Source organism: Stegodyphus dumicola, chromosome 5 (assembly GCF_044657685.1).
Source record: "Stegodyphus dumicola isolate Sdum_Otavi_A_Nest chromosome 5, ASM4465768v1".
Lineage (NCBI taxonomy): Eukaryota > Metazoa > Arthropoda > Arachnida > Araneae > Eresidae > Stegodyphus > Stegodyphus dumicola.
The window spans coordinates 138219597-138238885 of NC_140772.1; the positions used below are offsets into that span (position 1 = coordinate 138219597).

The window sequence follows — 19289 nt, forward strand, 5'->3', positions numbered from 1 at the left end:
GAATTTTACAATTCGACAAATTACAGAGATCGAACCAGATTGTTTGTAAATTTTATAGAGTTCTAAATTAGATCTTTTTCTTTATGGTCCATGTTCTTGGAACCCACCAAGAATGCAACGTAAGATCTTTCACTCAAACATTCCCAGAGCTTCCTCATCACGTAAAGTCAATGCCCAAGTCTGTGATGCATAAGTCAATACAAATCTTACAAGACTTTTGTAAAGAAGCAATTTAGTTCTTAATTTAAGAAAACTGGATTTTAAATAACTCTTCGGGGCATAAAAACATCTATTTGCAGCAATGATTCTTTTATATATTTCTGGAGACAACACATTTTTATTATTTATCTCTTCCCAAATAAGTAAAACTGTTAACTTTTCCGAATTTATAATTGCCAATTTCTAAGTAACTACGTCAGACTTTAAGAAAGGTAAATACATAGTTTTATTTTTGTTTACAAATAAATTAATTCTTTTAGCACTTTGTTCCAATGCCATAAATTCCTGTTTGAGAGCCGATGCGGTTCGGGTAATTATGCCAATGTCATCAGCATAAGCCAATATTTGAACTGAGTAAAAATATTTATTTCCTCTAATATTGACCTTTGAGTCTCTAATAAATTTTTCGTTTTAAACAGGAGGCTGTGCTAATACATCCTCCTGTCGCACTCAATTTTTTACCTCAAGTTGTTCTCTGTAATCCCCTTGTATGCATACTTGAGTTATGGTTTCTTTGAGAGTCAAGGCTACAAGTACATTAAGTTTTTCTGGAATTTTCAATTCATGCATAGCTTTTATGAGAAGTTCTCTGGTAATACAATCATATGCTGTTTTAAAATCGGTAAAAAGATTGCGAGTCTAATATATTTGCAAATCTTTATTTTTAAAAATAATAAGTGATCTTTTGAGTTTTCTCATAATGCTTATAAGCAGTTGACGCCACAGTTTCCTAAGTGGTATACGAGGAAGCCATCCAAAATTTAAATTACTTAGTTCACTATTTTTTCATATACAGAGGCTGTTCACACATTTTTTAGACGATGTATATTGTATTCACAAAACTAAATTATATAAAATTCTTGTGTTTTAAATGTTCTATTTGACATCCCTTATTCTGAACTATCTTTCGACACCGCAATTTCCAGGATAATAATGCCTTTTGAAGTGGCAGAAGAGATATTCTATCCCATTTCTCCCGAACAGCTTTCCAGAGTCCTGTTAGGGTTTTGGGACATCGTTTGGATAATGCAGTTTTTAAAAGTCCGAAAGCACAAAAATCCATAGATGACACATCAGGAGATTTAGTAGGGATATCAGTGAAGGGTATGGCCTTGATACCAGTTTTTTGTTCCATTTCTTTTAGGAAATTTACAGTGGATTTTGATGTGTGACTGCTAGCTTTGTCCTGATGGAGTCTCGCAGATTGATGGCACTGTGGGTAAAGCGATGGGATTTCATTCAGAAAAATTGGCGATAAAATATGTTCCTGATAGTATTTGGAGTTAATCTTGACATTTTTTTTTGCACTCTCTTTATTTTTAACTTGCCATTATAAGAAAAACCAGCACAATCATGAATCCCTTAGAAAAACTTTCTTTCGGTTCTTTGAACCATGTACTTAAATTTTTTCTCCCCTTTTATGATAATAAAGGGCTCTTTTTTTTTTTTTTTTTTTTTTGTTACAATCATTTAAATACACCCATGCTTCCTCTATTGTGACAATTGTTTTCCATTTTTCTTTGGATAAGTGTTTTTTTTTTTTTTTTGGATAAATCCATTTTTCTTTGGATAAGGACACTGCAGCGTGTCCTGCATTGAGCGATATGCTTTGGAAGAAGACGATGCATATTGCGTTTTTTCGCTTTCTTAAGATTTAAATCAACGTTTATCATTTTGTTTACAGTGGACACCGAGCATTTTAATGATTTTGCAACTGTCCTTTGACTAGGGGGATTTTCTTTTAACATTAAACAACGCACCTTTGCAATAGTCGAAGATGCCCGTTTTTTCCTTGGATACTTGTTTGGAATTTTTGTCCCACTTGAGGCTCCAATTTGACGTTTTTTTTTTTTTTTCCTTTCTTGTTGATGATATTACCTACCGACACTTTAGATATCACAAAACCATGACTCTCACATCGTTTTTGGATAACGGAGTATGCATATTTTTCTTCGGAAACAGCGTAAATGTAGCCTTCGAATCACTGCTTTGTTAAATTCGCCGTTTTGAATAAAAACGAAACTTTTAAGCCACAGACTATAATTTTGACTTTTAAAAACATAGTACAATTGCAATTACTTCTTTTGCAGCAAACGATTTTTTATTGCCGCTTACCAAAATCGTCTAAAAATGTGCGAACAGCCTCTGTAGTATAGTTAATTTTTTGTTTTTATTGTGTAATATGTATTTACTTTCACATTTAAGGTGAGAGAAAGTTGGTTGCAGGTAACTGGTTTTCGAGCTCGCTCATTCAATGTATGCTGTATTGTTTCAGATAAACTCGGTTTCGGTTAGATCGCATTTTATTAAGTTTGATGAATAAGATATAAATACAGTACAACGCAGTAGATGGAATAATAAGGAAAAAAATATGTAAGAGAGACTACTACTCGAAAAATAAAGTATCTGATATTGACACCACATGACTTACTTGTATGGTCTATTAAATTATGAAAATTTTTTTCTGCATTTCATATAAACTTATTTCTTCGACTTTCATTAGAGATATATTTTCAATTCAATTAATTCAGCTCTCCCTTCGCGGCAAGGCAAAAATACAGAAAAGTTCAAAGCATCTTCATTAAAAATCGTAAAATACAGAAAAGTATAAAACACCAAATACAGTTAAAAAATCAGTTTGTACGCAAAAGCAAGCAATTCGGCCAGCGGACAGAAAGACAGATTTTTCGGTGCACAAATGGGAAATTTTACATTTGGTCTCACTTTAGAAAAAGGTGCACAAACTGACTTCATTCACTTTCCTACTAAGAGTTTCCCATGTATACAAATGGCGGCCTCGTTAAGGTTAGCAACACTTTTAAATGTTTGATAATTCTACAACTATTGCATGCAGATTAACTAAAGGTATAAACACCTTAACCGGATCATAAGAACAGCATAATTCAATCATTTTTAAAGCAAATTACCAACATATAAGACTTAAAAACGGAGCTCACCGAGCGCATAAGATTGAGTATGTATACATGTTTGTTGCCGCCGATTGAACCAAAAAGGGAAGTGCACAACTACGTTCAAAGGCTACTCGTTTTTGAGTAATGCGAGATACATACGTACGTACGCACAGACGTCACGTAAAAAAAATCTCTTCTGAATCTTATTTGACAATTTGAAAGTAAATCCATTTTACAATCCATTTAAAAAAAAAAAAAAAAAAAGAGTCCTTTATTCTGTTCGTACGTACAGGTGTCACGCAAAAACAACGTTCGTTCAACTGGATTTGAGAGCTATCAAAATGGATATTTTTGTTGAAATATGATACCCGAAAATTTTCACGATTACGACACATCGTACAAAGAAGTAAAAAGGGCTAATCACACACACCTGACAGATATTTTATTATATTCTTCCTAGACTTATTTCATTTATCCGAATGGTTTTGCAAATATTTGAAAATATGCTTTATGATAAACAAATGATTTCTCTGATTTCTATGGTCTGCATTCACAAATGTCAGAACAAGAATCAAAGAAAAAAATCTAGTTTAATTATATAAGTAATCTATACTCATTACCATTTATCAAATTTTCGATTCATGTGATGGTCTAGTGTTAATTCACACGCACAGTATCCAAAGTTCAAATACAGTCGCGTGTAACCGTTTCCTTAGGAAACTGTTTTCCTTCTTACTTTGCTAAACAAAACAACCATGTATAAAAATTGCTTTTAAAGGAATAACACTGAAAGGGATGTAATACGATAATTTCAAGAGTAGAACTGTGTATATATATATATATATAAATTATTTTGGGGGAGGGGTATTATGATGTACATCTAAATTTATTTATAATTACTAAGAGGATATTTATGATGAAAATATTCAAATAATACAATATATTGGCATCGTCATGTTGATAGCGCCATTTTGGCCATATTGTAGTTTAATTTTATTCCCACTATCCCCCCCCTTTTTTTTAATTTTAAGGAATAATATATGATCGGCATTCTTAACCCTTTGCGACACAGTGTGTCCGGTCTGGACACACCTAAAAATTTCCTTCAGTACGCACAGAAAAATTTAATGAAAAAGATTTATAGGTTACTATAGGTTACTCTGAACCTTCTTTATTTATAGTAGGCGGCAGCTCAACACAAACCAGTCCATATATTTTAGCCATGTTTAGTTTCTTAAGACCCTCATTTTTCAAAGAAATCGTCTACACTTTTTTAGGGTATAAAAGGAATTGTTTGAAAAGAAATTTCTATGTTATTTTTTGGATGTATGTTAATCTCCTTATTCTATATTAGTTTTAAATTTTTATTTTGAAATCTTGCCTAAAATCAAACGGCGAACCCTAGGTGTGTCCACACCGGGCTAACCGATAATCTAGGACAACTGAGAATCTGTATTCTTTATTTCTCCGCATCTCATCGGTCAGTTCATTGACAACAATGCTCATTTCAGCACTCTTTTCGAAGCTCTATTCAATGAGTGTGCCACTTTGGGCACACCCACAGAATTAAAACGATAAGTGCTATCTTCACAAAATTTTACTTGTGCACTCCTCTAGGCCTAATTAGACTGCCTACTCTTTTTTTTTTTTTTTTTTTTTATAATCAAAACTCCGACTTTAAAAGGTAACATGCCGGAAAGGGTTAAACACCTTTCTATGTCAAGTTAACCCATAAGTAAATCACATGTATTTCAACATTAGGTCAAAGCAGAACACTCAGTTGTTGATGTATCAATGAATAAATTAAGTATCGTATGGTGAATTGATTGCTGATTATGAGCGATAAAATAATTAAGAGTTCTGTAAATCAGGATTTAATTTTAAAAAATTTAATTTCAGTCCATTAAAAAATCTGCCATAAAAAAGAAAAGAAATATAAAAAAATTTCGTTTTTAGCCCAGAAGGGAATTAGCCCAGAAGAGCTATTAGTCTCGAAACGGTATTTTGTGTTCGAATTACTATAATCGGTTGTATCACTTTTCAAATTCTTTCTAATATTTTCGCCCTATATTATACTCGTATTTAAGGAAAATTAAACAACGAAGAATCTGCATGAATGTATGACCTTTTCTCGCATTGTGAAGAAACAACGATACGTAGAGCCATCAAATTTTGAAAAACTTAGTCCTCCACCCGAATATGGGTATCTGGAAGCCCGAGTTTTGAACTTGTTTTGCTATCTATTTCAGATTTTTTTAACTTTAACGAATTTTTTATTAAAACCTCAACAGTTTCATAGCAAAGATTGGCAGCACACTGTACGGAATAAAATATTTTTATCACCAACGCGCGAGACTGTGTATTGGAAATTCTGAAGATATTCTGTTTTTAAATATTTTTAGCCCAAAGGGGGTGTTAGTTGAAATGCTCTCGGAACGTGTATGCATGTGTAAATGAACGCCCCTTGGGCGTAACATAAAATCTGAAAAGCCTTTCACCTTTTTTTTTTCACGTTATTTTTTTAATCCAGAAACTAAAAACGCATAAAGAGCTAAGAATGCGCCGAGGTTAAAGAATGAAACGTTAATTTGCAACATCTGTGCATTTTTGTAAAGCCATAAACAAATACAATCCGCGTTGTTGTACGGAGGTTTAATGCTGAAGTGAATGAATTAGTAATATTATAAAAAGGGATAATTTTTGTTTCTAAAATAATGCTATAAATATGAAAAATGGGTGTAAATTAATTTCCCAAAATATAGGCTGTGTGACGACACAGATAAGAATACACTTCATTCAGATTGAGCTGAAATTTCCTCATGAGTTTTATAAGTAAATCAAACTCTGCTTTAAAGGGATGTCTTTAAAAATGCCAACTGACTAGCTTTAATGTTACACATGGGAAAACGCGCAAAAAATCTCATGATTGCTATTTTTTTCATTCTATCCTGTGTGGATTCCAGAAATGCAAACCAAGATAAAAACTAACACTTAGTAGCTATTTGGCCATTAGTAGTCAATTTCGCTTATAATGTCAGGACCCCAATAAAACATGCAGAGAGTGTTCACACATTTTTGCAACGATTTTGCAAAGATTTATATATAAGCAAACCTTAGAATTTTATTTTCTGATATGTTCAGTCTGATAGCCCTTTTGTTGAACTATCATATTACATCTTGACTTCCAAAATAAAAGTCCTTTTTTTTTAAAACATCAAGGTTGATTTTTATTCCACCCCTCTTTCACAATCTTCCAGAGTCCATGCAGTACTTTGGGATGCCGCTTATAAAGAGCTTGTTTTAAAAGTCCAAATGTATAGTAATCCATGGGAGACACATCAGGGGACTTGGATGGGATGCATTTAAAAGGAATAGCTTCAATTCAGGTTTCATTTCTCATTTTTTCAAAAGACAGAGCAGTAGATTTAGAGGTATGGCTTGTAGCCTTATTCTGATGAAGCTTAACACAATAAATGAAGACTGTTTGGATAAAGACATGGAATTTCTTCTTTAAAAATAAGTGTGAAAACATATTTCTGACCCGAATTAATTTTGGCATTTTTTCTACTTTCCTTATTTTAATGTTTCCGTTCTAAGAGAATCCAGTAATAACCATAAAAAACCTTTAGAAAAACTTTCTTGATTTCTCTGAACCAACATATATTAAGTCTTTTTCTCCTCCTTTTCGGTAGTAAATCGATCTTTTTCTATTTCAGAATGCCAAATAATTTTTTACAGCAATCTGCACATAGTCTTACGCTGAGGAACATGTTAGGTGATGAGTATCACGTTTTTATCGTTTTGATTAGCTTTAAATCAGATTTTATAATTTTGTTGACAGTTCCTATAGAGATAGTTAAAGATTTTGCAAACGTTTGAGAAGGTTGGATTTTCCTTTAAAACATGAGATGCGACTTTGTAGAGTCATTAGTTTATTTTGAAGCAGAAGAAATGAAAAATGAGCAATGCCCTCGCCGGGACTCGAACCACGAACCTCTCGAATACGCGCCGAGCGTGCTGATCACTACACTACGAAGGCATGCTAAGAAGGCGGGAGAAATATCTTATATACTCCCCCTTTTAATTGGCGACTGGTGATTAGGGACCAATTATAATCACCAGTCACCCTTTAAAAGGGGGTCACCTAATGACCAGTCGCCCCTAACCACCAGTCGACTGGTGACTAGGGGTGGATAATCAACTTCCAGCACCTTTTCTTAGTTCGGACGGCAGTGTAGGGTCATTAGGTTATTTCGAAGCAGGAGAGATGAAAAATGAGCAATGGCCACGCCGGGATTCGAACCACGAACCTCTCGAATACGCGCCGAGGCTGCTGACCACTACACTTACGAAGGCGTGCTAAGAAGGCGGTAGAAATACCTTATAATTTTAGATTTAACAGTAGCTGTACATACCTTTGTTGGGTATGCTTCCCCCCCCCAGTCAAATGTAAACTTTAACCTTTCATATTAATTATATCACTTATTTTACGCGTAGAAATATTAAAACCATGCTTTTCACATCGTTTTTTAATAATTGAATGAGAGTATTTCTCTTCGGACAGCATAAAAATATAGCCTTTGATCTATTTTTTATTTTTCAGCGACATTTTAAAGAAACGAATATTTTTAATGCTGCAGACAATAACTAAACTTCATTCCAATTTGATGCCACTCACGTTTGTATTTTAAAATTAATATTTAAATTCAAGGAGAAAACCAAAATCATTACAAAAAATGTGTGAATACCCTCTGTATATGCTAACCCATGATGTTTTATTTTGTTCTGTAAAAAAAAAAAAAAAAAAAAAAAAAACTTTTTTTTTTTTTTTTTTTTTTTTTTTTTTTTTTTTTTTTTTTTTTTTTAAATTACACTGATATTCTTGAGATTAACTACAGCTTCGAAGTAACGTCCATTAGCCTGCTGTTGATGCTACAATTTTGATGTCATTGTGCATGTTCTCAAATGTCTGTCTCCCAGCCATTAATACTATACCTTCTGTTGTCTCTAACCTGTCCCAGTAGTTTGCTTGGAAGAGTTAATCTGCACTCGCCACAAGATATTTCTGGAGAGGTAAGTGTTAACTGCTATATATATTTAACAAATATAAGTAATGCAACTAATTTAATTTCAATTTTCAGAACTTTTATGCACGGCTTTTAGTTTATAATTAACGAATTTTAATATACGAGTAACTTTCTAAAATTTTTTAAACATAATACTGAAATTTTTTTATGTATTTATTATTTCATGGAAATCCTAAAATTAGCTATGTTTCATCGTGAAATTTTTAAGAAATTTAAAAAAAAAAAAGTATTGTTCAAAAAAATACTGTTTTTTTTTTTTTTTTTTTTTTTTTTTTTTTCCGTAAAATATTTAATTATGCATTATATTGAATAAGAGTAAAGATATAATTTCATCAAAATGTGAAATCTGAAGATGCTTTTAGTACTTATTATTCTGCAAAAACATTTTTTCAAGATATTATGCTATCATAGGTGGTTGTGTTTTTATTGTTTTAAGTATATCTTGATCATAGAAGTACACAGATATTTTCGAGGAAATTATCGCATTTGCTTACTTATATCGTAACTCAGTAACTGTAGGAAATAAATTTAGGTTTAGAATTTGTTGACAAATATGGATTACTATTACAAATTTTTGTCACCGTCTACTGATTTTATAGCAAACAATTAATTTAGATCTTAGATTATTTTAAGCATAAGTGATCTGGATGCAACTCAGTTAGTAAACATGCACTACTTTATTAAAACTCTACTAAAAACCCTTTCATTTAAATAATCATCTGATACATTATTGCCAACTTATTATTAATGACATTAATGGTAACGAATGATTAAGTTGTAGTAAAGAAGCTGACGTTCTAAAGAAAGATAACTTATGTAAGATTTCAGGGATTCCTTTCCTATGGAGTTATTGACGTGGCTGATAGTTACGAAAGTTTATCTTTAGACGCTTTACACACTTTTAGACTGTAGGGAGTACATTCTATTTATTTATTATTGTCGTGTCCATATTACATGGAAAAATGGTTGCCAGAGTCTACTCTAAAGAAAGGTTGGACTTCTGTTTTGCACCTCAATTTTGAGGAAGAGCATCCCGTGGGGTGTTCCACCCCTCTCCCCTTCCACCCAAATCCTGTTTATTTACGAAAAGAAAACAAGAAAGTTAAATGATAGAAATTATTTTCACTTTTAAAAACAATTCACACACTAAGGACAATTGCGATTAATAGCTACCAACTTGCAGTTTTAATTTTAAAACTTGATGTTAATTAATTAATCGTTTTGGGAATAGGAACGATAATATTAATATACAATGTGTTTTAATATGATTCCCAGAATGCATGTTTAAAAAATGTACGTGTCGAAGTATGCTCCAATGGATGCCGTCGCTTTCAAAGTACTCCTGTTTCTCATCTATGCACAGACTTGGACGGCGTTTCCATTTCTGGAGACAGCCCTGGAACTCAGTTTTCCTGAATACTTCTAAGCACATGTTTTGCTTTCAGTTGAATATCAGGTATATCGGAAAAACCTCGACCCTTCAGCGCAGTTTTTAATTCTTGAAATAGAATCTTCTTTATGATAGCCAGCTGTCATAGAAAGTTAACTCAGGTAAATAGGCAGAGTAATCTAATTGGTCATTTTTTTTTCTTTTCTTTCTTTCTTTCTTTCAAGAAATCTCTCTCAGGAACGTATTGTGACTGTAAGTCGGAGGCACACAAAAGTTTTCTAATGCTTCAGCTTATCTAAATGTTTTTTGATTAAATCTTCAGTTAACGGTCACCTCTTACTTAATTCAAGCACTCTCTTTTTTTTCATGTGTTTTTAGCGCTTTAAGTATTTCTAACATCTGAGTAGCTATTTTTCGAATTTTGATGCAAAGTTTAATATTAATATGGTGCTTTAAATTTCGATCTCTCATTTTTGCTCACACAAATATCTGCACTCTTAGACTAAAAAAAAAAAAATTACGCGACGCACCGAGAAGATACAAGGCAAATTGGACACAAATTGATATGCATACAGGTTTCGGTGGAAAATGCAAAATTTTACATTTTGGCTGCCAATGAATGAACAGTTGTCGCTACAGCGCATCTGATCCGCGCAACTGGCAGGATATTTAAGAGCAGAAATTACGATTCCAGGTCATAAATTCTTCACGAATTTCATTCCGTGTCCTTTGGTAGACAGTAACTATGCCTCGCATGCAGGTGCGCGAACGATATGTGCAGGTGTCAGAATTTGAGAGAGGTCGTGTAGTGGCCTCGAAGAAGCCGGTTGGTCTTAATAGCTCGACATTTGAGCAAGAGCGATGCCACTATTAGACGATGTTGGCAGGAATGGGTGAACTATGGCCGCACACAGCGTCAAGAAGGAAGCAGTAGGCCTAGAGAAACGACATAACGTGAAGACCGAGCAATCGTCAGAGCGGCACTCACAGCCCCACATGCATCATTATCATCGATTGTACGTGCAACTATTGCTTCGATGACGGCAAGGACCATTCATAGATGGCTCACAGAAAGGAGGCTGAGGTCACGGCGCCCCTTGCGCCAACTACCATTGACCTCTGTGCAACGTCAAGCCCGTTTGCAGTGGTGTTGGATTCATTCGCACTGGAATGTCACTGACTGGAGTAGTGATGAGTCCTGCTTTGAACTGAGTCACGATGACCAGCGAAAGCGAATCTGGAGACGCGCTGGACAGCGGTGTGATACCAACCTGACTGTCTTCTGGCAGACAGGCCGACAACCAATAGTGATGGTCTGGGGTACCATTTCATTTCATAGTAGAACCCCTTTGGTTGTCATCCGTCGCAAACGTACAGCACAGCGGTACGTCGACGTTGTTCTAAGGTCCGTTGTGTTGCCCTGCCTGTCACGCCACCCTGAGCTTACGGTTCAGCAAGATCATGAACACCCCCACACTGCACATGTTTCTACTGCTTGCCTTGGTGCTTGTCGAACATTACCTTGGCCAGCAAGGTTGCCGGATCTCTCTCCTATTGAGCACGTTTGGAGCATTATGGGCAGGGCCCTCCAACCAGCTCGGGATGTTGACGATCTAGCGCGCCAGTCGGACAGAACTGGGCACGATATCCCTCAGGTGGACATCCACAACCTCTATCAATCGATGCCAAGCCGAATAACTGCTTACATAAGAGCTAGAGGTGGACAAACCCGTTATTGACTTTTTAACTTTGTGAAGCTCTATCACTTCAATAAATCATCCAATTTTTTTTTTTCTCAAACTGTAATCATTTGTTTTTCTGTACGTGTACATCGCTTCCACAGATTTTCGTCCCATTCGGATAACTCCTTCTTGGTGCGTCTTTTTTTTTTTTTTTTTTTTTTTTTTTTTTTTTTGTCTAAGAGAATATATCACCGAAGTGCACCCACAGATATCTCTGACTTTCCCAATAACAAATTAACACTTTCCATTACTAATTCAAAATTTATATACCTATGTATTAGTTCAGACTCATTTTATTTTGATGCCCACCAGTAGCCGAGATAAATACCGGCATTTTAAGATCGCTAAATATTGGCATTTTGACGTGGAGTCAAGGCTGCATTGAGAGTTTTCATGGAAGTTTTCATGAGAGTTTTCATTGCTGTTTGCATGACACGAGTGGAACCAATTTTCCTTGAAAGGTTTTCCTCAAAAACATCGCTTTCCTTATGTAGACATCTCTTGCTTGCTTTATCATAATCTTAATAATTAAGTCCAATCTTCACGTTATTTTGATATAATTATATCATGGATGACCTTGAAGACTTTTTTTTTAAAGAATTTTTCAATATCAGAAAATTGAAGGCAATTCACGATGACCTCGCCTGGATTAAAACTCCGGACCTCCCAATTACGAGTCGGACGTGCTTCTAGTTACACTACGAAGGCATGTGGAAAGAACAGAGAAACTACCTAATAAACCGCCCTTTTAAAAAGCGATTGGGGATGAGGGGGCCCATTCGCCAAATCCTGGCGACGACGGCCCAGCAGCTTTCAGCTCTGGAATCTTTACTAGAATTTTTCGACGATAGGAAACCGACTAAATCTACAATATCCTGCCCGAGATTCGAACTAGGGAGCTTCAGATTATGCGTCGGACACGCTATTCAGTTATACCACTTAAGGCACGTGGCAAGGAGGGAGGGAAAACCTTGCAACATTACCTAACCATTCTAGGAAATAAAGCGCCGCACCTACTATTTGTTGTTTGATCTTTAATGAGTAGGGTATTGTTTATTATTTAATATTATAAAAAATTACTCACATTTAGGGATATATGAAAACATGGAAGTCCCATACATATTTATGCTAATTCTGTGATGTTTATATGTTTGTCAAAGTCTTGAGAAAAGTAAATCTGGAAACCAAAGCGCAAGGTGCTATACTATAGATGTTCAAGCAATATGCTATTAAAAGCGACAGGAATGAAGAATAAAGAGTCTTAATGTCTCACAATGTGAGTAGTTTGAATTACACTCTAAACATTTGAAGTGTGTAATGAACCAATATCATTTAATAATTATAAAATTCCATCAAAATCTGGAATATTCGAAGTACTTGGCTAATAAACAAGCTTTTCATATGGTTTTAAGTGTATAGAAACTATCACTGGATGCTTGCAGACTTCTTTCAAAGGAACTTAAGACCTTGTATAAAACCAGGCTGTGGTTGTTCAAGTATTTTCACATGATAAGTTATCATAATGTTCTTGAAGACACTGAGACATACTTTACTACTTGGCCTTTCATAACATCAGTAGAACATCAGTAGCAGCTCCTACTGGCGTTTATGTGAGCAACAGTTTTTGCAATTGTCATTGGATTGACTCTACATTCTATTTACAGTGGCCTGACATCCAGATAAAACGTGTGTATAGAGATAGCAAAATAGGTGTCGGCAACAAATGTTTTCTCAAGTATATTAAATTTCATTTTGTATAGAAACATGAAAAAACAATTACGAAGCTGTATGTGAGCAGGAACACGCAGTAGACGGTATTTTAAAAGTATTATAGTTACTATTTGCTGTTACTGCTGTGCAGTGTTGCTCCTTTGTCGAAAGAAAATAAATGTGGAACTGATTCATCATGATCGAGAGGATTGGCCAGCCTGTGGCCTTCATTTTCTGGAAGATGAATCTAGATGTCACTGTATTTGTATCATAAACATTAAATCATGCAACAAATGAGGACATCTCTTCGTTATCTTTTCTGTCTAAGTTGTGAAATATTATGCTGATGACAGACGCTATTGAATTTCTTATTCCCTTTACATTTTTCTGCATTCTTTCTTATGTTAAGACTAAGCTCAATTATATTATTACCGTCAAACATTCATTTATATTGCTTTGTTGATAATTATAAATCTGGAATGCTGTATCATTATTTTCATTTTCTAATTCACAACCAAATTCTATGCATTTTAAAGTGCACACATGGAGTTGTTTCATATCTATAGATTCAGAACTTTGCTTATTTCATATGCTATCACTAGAATTTTATTATATTTACAACTAAGTAAACTTTACCATCAATTTTTTAATCATGTTATGTATTTAAAAAAACTTGAATAAAGTTTTACTCCTCATTACATTTCAAACTTTTAGCTCCTAACCATAATGGAAAGATTAAGCAGTAACCATTCCATTACTGATGCATTCAGTATCTAAAATTATACAATAATTGACATTTAACTAGTTTTTGGTTGTGTGACGTCATGTTAGTTATATGAGCTGAGAAAAGACAGCTCTAATAAGAGGATTTTCGCACAGTAAACTATTTCCTGAGAATGTTCGACAGTACCCTGCTATCAGTATTACAAAATAGCTGTAAATGCGTTCTGGAGAAAGTTCAATAACATCGTAGTTTCTGTAGTAAGACTATATTGGTGTGCTATTTGGACTCATTCTTCCATTACGATGCCGAAATTTCGGTCTTGTAATGATTTGAGTAACATCTCTAATGACTCAATATCACACCTGTCGTTGGTTTTCATCCTCATGCATTTTATCTACGTCATGTAATTTAGTGTAATTTGTTTGTGATAATAATGAGCATGCGAAAGTTCTGTGTGTTATCATCTCATTCCAAAGTGATTATGAAATCTAGAAAATTATTCCAATTCTTCATTGCAGGGCACATTCGAAAATTACAGTTTCAGAACTTTACCGAATGTGATGTTTACAAGTTACTTCTCTACTAGTCTCATATTTTATTGTATTGAAGGTCATTACCTGCTCAACTGTCTTCCTTTTTTCCTCGTATGTAATGGCGTCTTTGATCGGTACTTCTCAGTTCTAGACGGTGATGCTGGCGCATTCTCAAGGTCTTTCTTCTGGCAGCTATCCGGCATTGTATTAAATCGCAACCTGCTTAGCACGCGAATTTAATGCCGCTTCTTTTATTTTCAGCACTTTGTTTGATACATGACCTAAACATATTCTTAATTTTCTAAATATCGTTCACACAATGCTATAAAATGAGACTTTAATTAGACTTAATAGTAGCAAAAATTTAAAGCAAATGTGTTCTACTCTATTATGTTTTGACTTGATTTATAATTTTTTTATAAAATATCTCATTACCAACGATTGCAACATTAAACAGATTAAAAACCGGTATGCCAGTATAATAATTTAAATGAGTACTGAACTATAAGTGAATATCCTTAATGCTAATAATTCAATTTCTTGGTCATTCAATATTTAATAAAATGACTAAATAATTTAGTAGAGTGACTAAAAAATGAACTAAATACTGATCACTAAGTACTGTGCTAGTTGATATATCCTCTCCTGAAAGTCTTCATCTGACTTGCACCAGTAGTCTAGCACCACTCACAGAAATATACCTCTAAAAAACATCACACTTCCACCCTCCGAGCTGCATCGGTCTTTGGATGCAGTCCGAATTATACGTTTTCTGGACCTCCTGAGATGCATGTAGCAACATGCATCATTGGAATCCAAGCAGAAGAGGACTTTGTTTGATTATGCGGCATATCTCCAGTTATCAACAATACAGTGTTGATATGTTTACGACCGCTGAAGTCTCTTTTGCTTTTAGGCTGGTCGGATCCGAGGACATTATCGGGATATACGGCCGAGTAATCCAACGCAGTTCAGCCCTCAGCACAGGATGCGATGCGATCGGAAATAGACGGACCTAGTCCCGTATTCACCTGTGACAGTACACTAGTAACGAGATCTAGGCAAAGTAGCTCATACATAGCTATTTTCATAATATCTCGCACTAGAGACACTTCCGGGTAGCCAAAGCCCCCAAGGACCACCCTTAACTATAGTTACCTGTTGCGATCGCACAGCCCGAGTGAGACTTAACAAACCCTTACTGTCCCTGCCAAGCCTGAACGGATCACTGTATAGACGATTATTCTAGCCACTGTGAAGGCAGCTAATCTCCTCCATACTGTCCACTCCCAACGTATGGAAGTTACGAGTTGCCAGCTCGGGAGGGGGATTCACCTGGGGCAATAATAGTTTTGCCCATTAGCGGTAGCCATGCTCCTTATATGCCGATGGTCCCTCGGAAATAATATCGTCTCTGGGGTAGCTTTTTATCTTCTGGAATTGTTTAATTCGAGGTAAATACCACTGCTTTTTTACAGTAATTATATTAAGGACTGTCACATCGAAAAAAGTCGAAATTTTTGCAAATTTGAAATTATGTTCCCGCCGAACACTATGGCTTATGTTTGCTTTTTTTGCCAGTCGGTGTTGCCACTCTTGCAGCTCATCTCTCAGCGTTACGAACAAATATTGCTTGTAACGTTGAGAAATAGGATACCATCTGTAACATTAACCTTCTTCCTGTTCACATGGAATAGGTGCGTGGCAAAAGAAGCTCCCTCTTAAAGTGTAGGCTCGCAGTGAAGACTGATTTCAAAATGTTTTTACTGTGTTTATTTGCGCTTATTAAAATAACAGCATTAAGTAAATTAGAAATTACAGCTTCAAAAATATCAAAAATTGATATTATTTTTTTCATAATGCTTTATCTTATTTGCAGTTAGCCTTTAGCACAGTTTTTAAAATGCTTTCGTTTACATCTTATACAGTTCTTTAAATGTCATGTATACAACTGCTCCAATTTAACAACGGTATGATAGTATGTTTTAAGGTGCTGCTTATGGCACAAGACTACACATAATGTATACTGATAAGAGAAATAAAATACTGTGATCCAAATAAAAAATACTATATTTTGGTGGCAATTTGTATATTTTGTTCTGTCGATGGTTTGTCTATTTTCATGCAGCCGTAGACACATTTCATAAGTCGAGAACAAAAAATTGTCATCGCAGTTTTTATGATATAAAATATTACTAATTGAATTTAGAGATAACAAATTTATTAATTCATACTGCGTAGAGGGTTCTGTACGACTTTAACTGAATCGTGGTAGTTAAAACAAAAACAGTTTGTTGAATTTCTAAAAATAGAAAGTGTCTTGAAAAAAAAAAAAAAAAATGTGAACTTAATCAATACGAAAGATTGCCCTGATAGCAACATAAGTATGATCTTCTACATAGTATATTGTTCAAAAATGCATTGAAATGTGACACTATTAATTTATAATCTGAACAAATGTTTCATTATTAGTCATTACTCTTTTGGTTTGACCCATGAAACTTATATAATTTTAGAAAGTGCGTGAGTTTAAAGACATCTAGGCTGTCACCTCTGTCAGAAAATAAATTTTATAGAATTAACATAAACAGAAAGAGAGTATTTATTTAACTTTGAATTGTATTTCTATTAAAGAGCTTGTTTTTTGTTTACTTTTCAAACAATTAGGTACATCGTCAATAAATGACAGTCCCATCTTCTGAAATCTAATTCTTTTGAATTATAGTATGTTTAATGGCTCCGTAGGAAAATTTTAAAATCACAAATATCTGTTTTTATCAAGTATATAAATGTAAATTTGTTTCTACATTGTTCAGTACTCAGTATACAAAAGAGAATTAAAATTGCTATGCTTTTGCTTAGCTCCACTCACTAATGCTTTAATGCTTTTTAGAAATTGATGCAATGGATAAGCCTCGTTTTGCCAAGACTCTCAGAGGATTGACATGCGTGCGTAAGTATGCTCATTATCTGCGCAGTTTTTTTTTTTTTTTTTCTTTTTCTTTCGCTTTTATATGCATATAGAAAAAGCCATACACTTTTTCACACGTAAAAATAACAATTATTCAGTCTTACTTTTTTACTAAATTCTAGTTTAAAATATTAATGAATTAGTAAATTAAATTTTTCTCAATGATAAAAAAATTGAATGAAAAATTTTTTAAAAAGTTCTAATTTGATTATCTCATATAGTTTTTAAACTCTAAATTTAATTTAGAGTTTAAAACTAATTTACATTTGTCTTATAAGTAATTAAAATTTAATTTTATCGTATAATGTGCTAAAATACCGCTGTAATTCTAATTTTCAGATTTTTATTAAAGCATTTCTAGCTCGGCTCACAATTAGAAAACACACGCACAAACACAAATAAATAAAATTAATTCATTTAATTTGAAAAATACTATCAGTTCTTCAAATAATGTAAGTAGAAATATTTCGTTTCTTCTGTTAAATTAAAAGCATCCGGAATACCAGGTATTCTTTTATAATTTCAAGTTAAATTGGGCATTATAACATCGGAATGTTTAATACTGGTTTAAGGTTTAAAATTAGATTTTTGTTTGTTTGTTTGTTTGGTAAAATAAACTTTTTGTCAACTTTGTATTTTATTGCCCTAAACTTGAAAGTATTTTATCTCTGTCATCACCTATATTTCATCTGATATGCTGATTATCGACATGAGCATTGACGACAAATATTTTGACTTGAAACTGAGTGTATGGAAAATTTACTAAACAATATTTAAATTAGTAACGTGATACATAAAACTTGTAGCATAAGAAGTAGATAAATTATGAAAATCGTTTGAATGGAATAATTTCACAATAATTCAGAAATACAAGGAAATTCAGAAATTTGATAATATTTCATTTTAGTTAAAATAGTATTTTACATTCTGTTGCATTAGAAAAGCATTGTGTTTATTGCTAATCAGATATTTAAATGCCGTTTTATTTTAAGATTTTTATTGCTTTATCTGAAAATACATTCTGCAACATAAAAAGCGCCACACCAAGAAGGAGTTATCCGAATTGGACGAAAATTGATAGATGTCATGTACATGTATTGAAAACGACTCGCTAATAGTATCATAGAAATTTAATATTTCAGTTAGGAAATACAACTGCAAGAGGAAAAAAATCAGTAATGCGTTGGCCCATCTCTGGCCCTGATGCAAGTTATTATCCGACTGGCTATATACACTCTTTTGCAAAAAACAAAAAGCACCAAGAAGGACTTTTGCGATCGTGTCGAAATTTAGTATGCAAAAACATCTTGATCGAACATGGAAATGTTCAAACTTTCAAGGCAAATGAAAAGGAATTTCGATTATAGCGCTCATTTCTAGTGCGCAATTCGCAAAGTATAAAAAACCAGTAACAGTGGGAAATTTAACCTTTTTTTTTTTTTTTTTTTTTTTTTTTTTTTTTTTTTTTTTGCTGCCATTGTAATTCCGTAACAAAGCAACTAAAGATGCCATTGCGATGATATAGAAGACCTTACAGACAACTAAACGACAGTTGAACGTGGTCGCACTGTAGGGTAGCGTGAAGCTGGTCTGTCATACCGAGCAATAGGCTGATCTACAGCGCACAGACACTGCTGCGCAATTATGTTGGCAGCAATGGTTGCTACAAGGAAATTGCCGACGAAATGAAGGCACTGGAAGGCCAAGGAGCATAAATGCGAGGCAAGATAGGATGATCGTTCGCTAGGCCCGAACCTCCCCAACGGTATCATTGTCGACTATTCAACGCACTACAGCCACGTGCATACCTCCCGTGGTACTGGCCACCATCTCACGACGCTTGTCTGAGGCGGGGTTACGCTCAAAGAGGCCTTTAAGACGTTTGCCTTTGACCCCACAACATCGGCGGAGTCGTCTAGAGTGGTGTTGCAGCCAATCCTCGTGGCTGCCATCAGACTGGCATCGTATAGTGTTCAGCGATGAATCCTGCATCACTCTTGA

General features: G+C 34.3%; 1 protein-coding gene across 5 annotated transcripts in view; it reads left to right on the top strand.

Annotated features, from left to right (window-relative positions):
* Nucleotides 1-19289, top strand: part of LOC118190192 (protein Obscurin-like) — a 735887-nt gene that overhangs the window by 487222 nt on the left and 229376 nt on the right. For 4 of the 5 annotated variants that reach the window (XM_085817109.1, XM_085817110.1, XM_085817106.1 and 1 more), the window contains one exon: nt 17211-17270. The exons of the other annotated variant lie outside the window; for it this stretch is intronic. In XM_085817109.1, coding sequence (XP_085673235.1) covers nt 17211-17270 — 60 coding nt within the window. The remainder of the gene's footprint in view (nt 1-17210; nt 17271-19289) is intronic. 5 annotated transcript variants of the gene reach the window in all.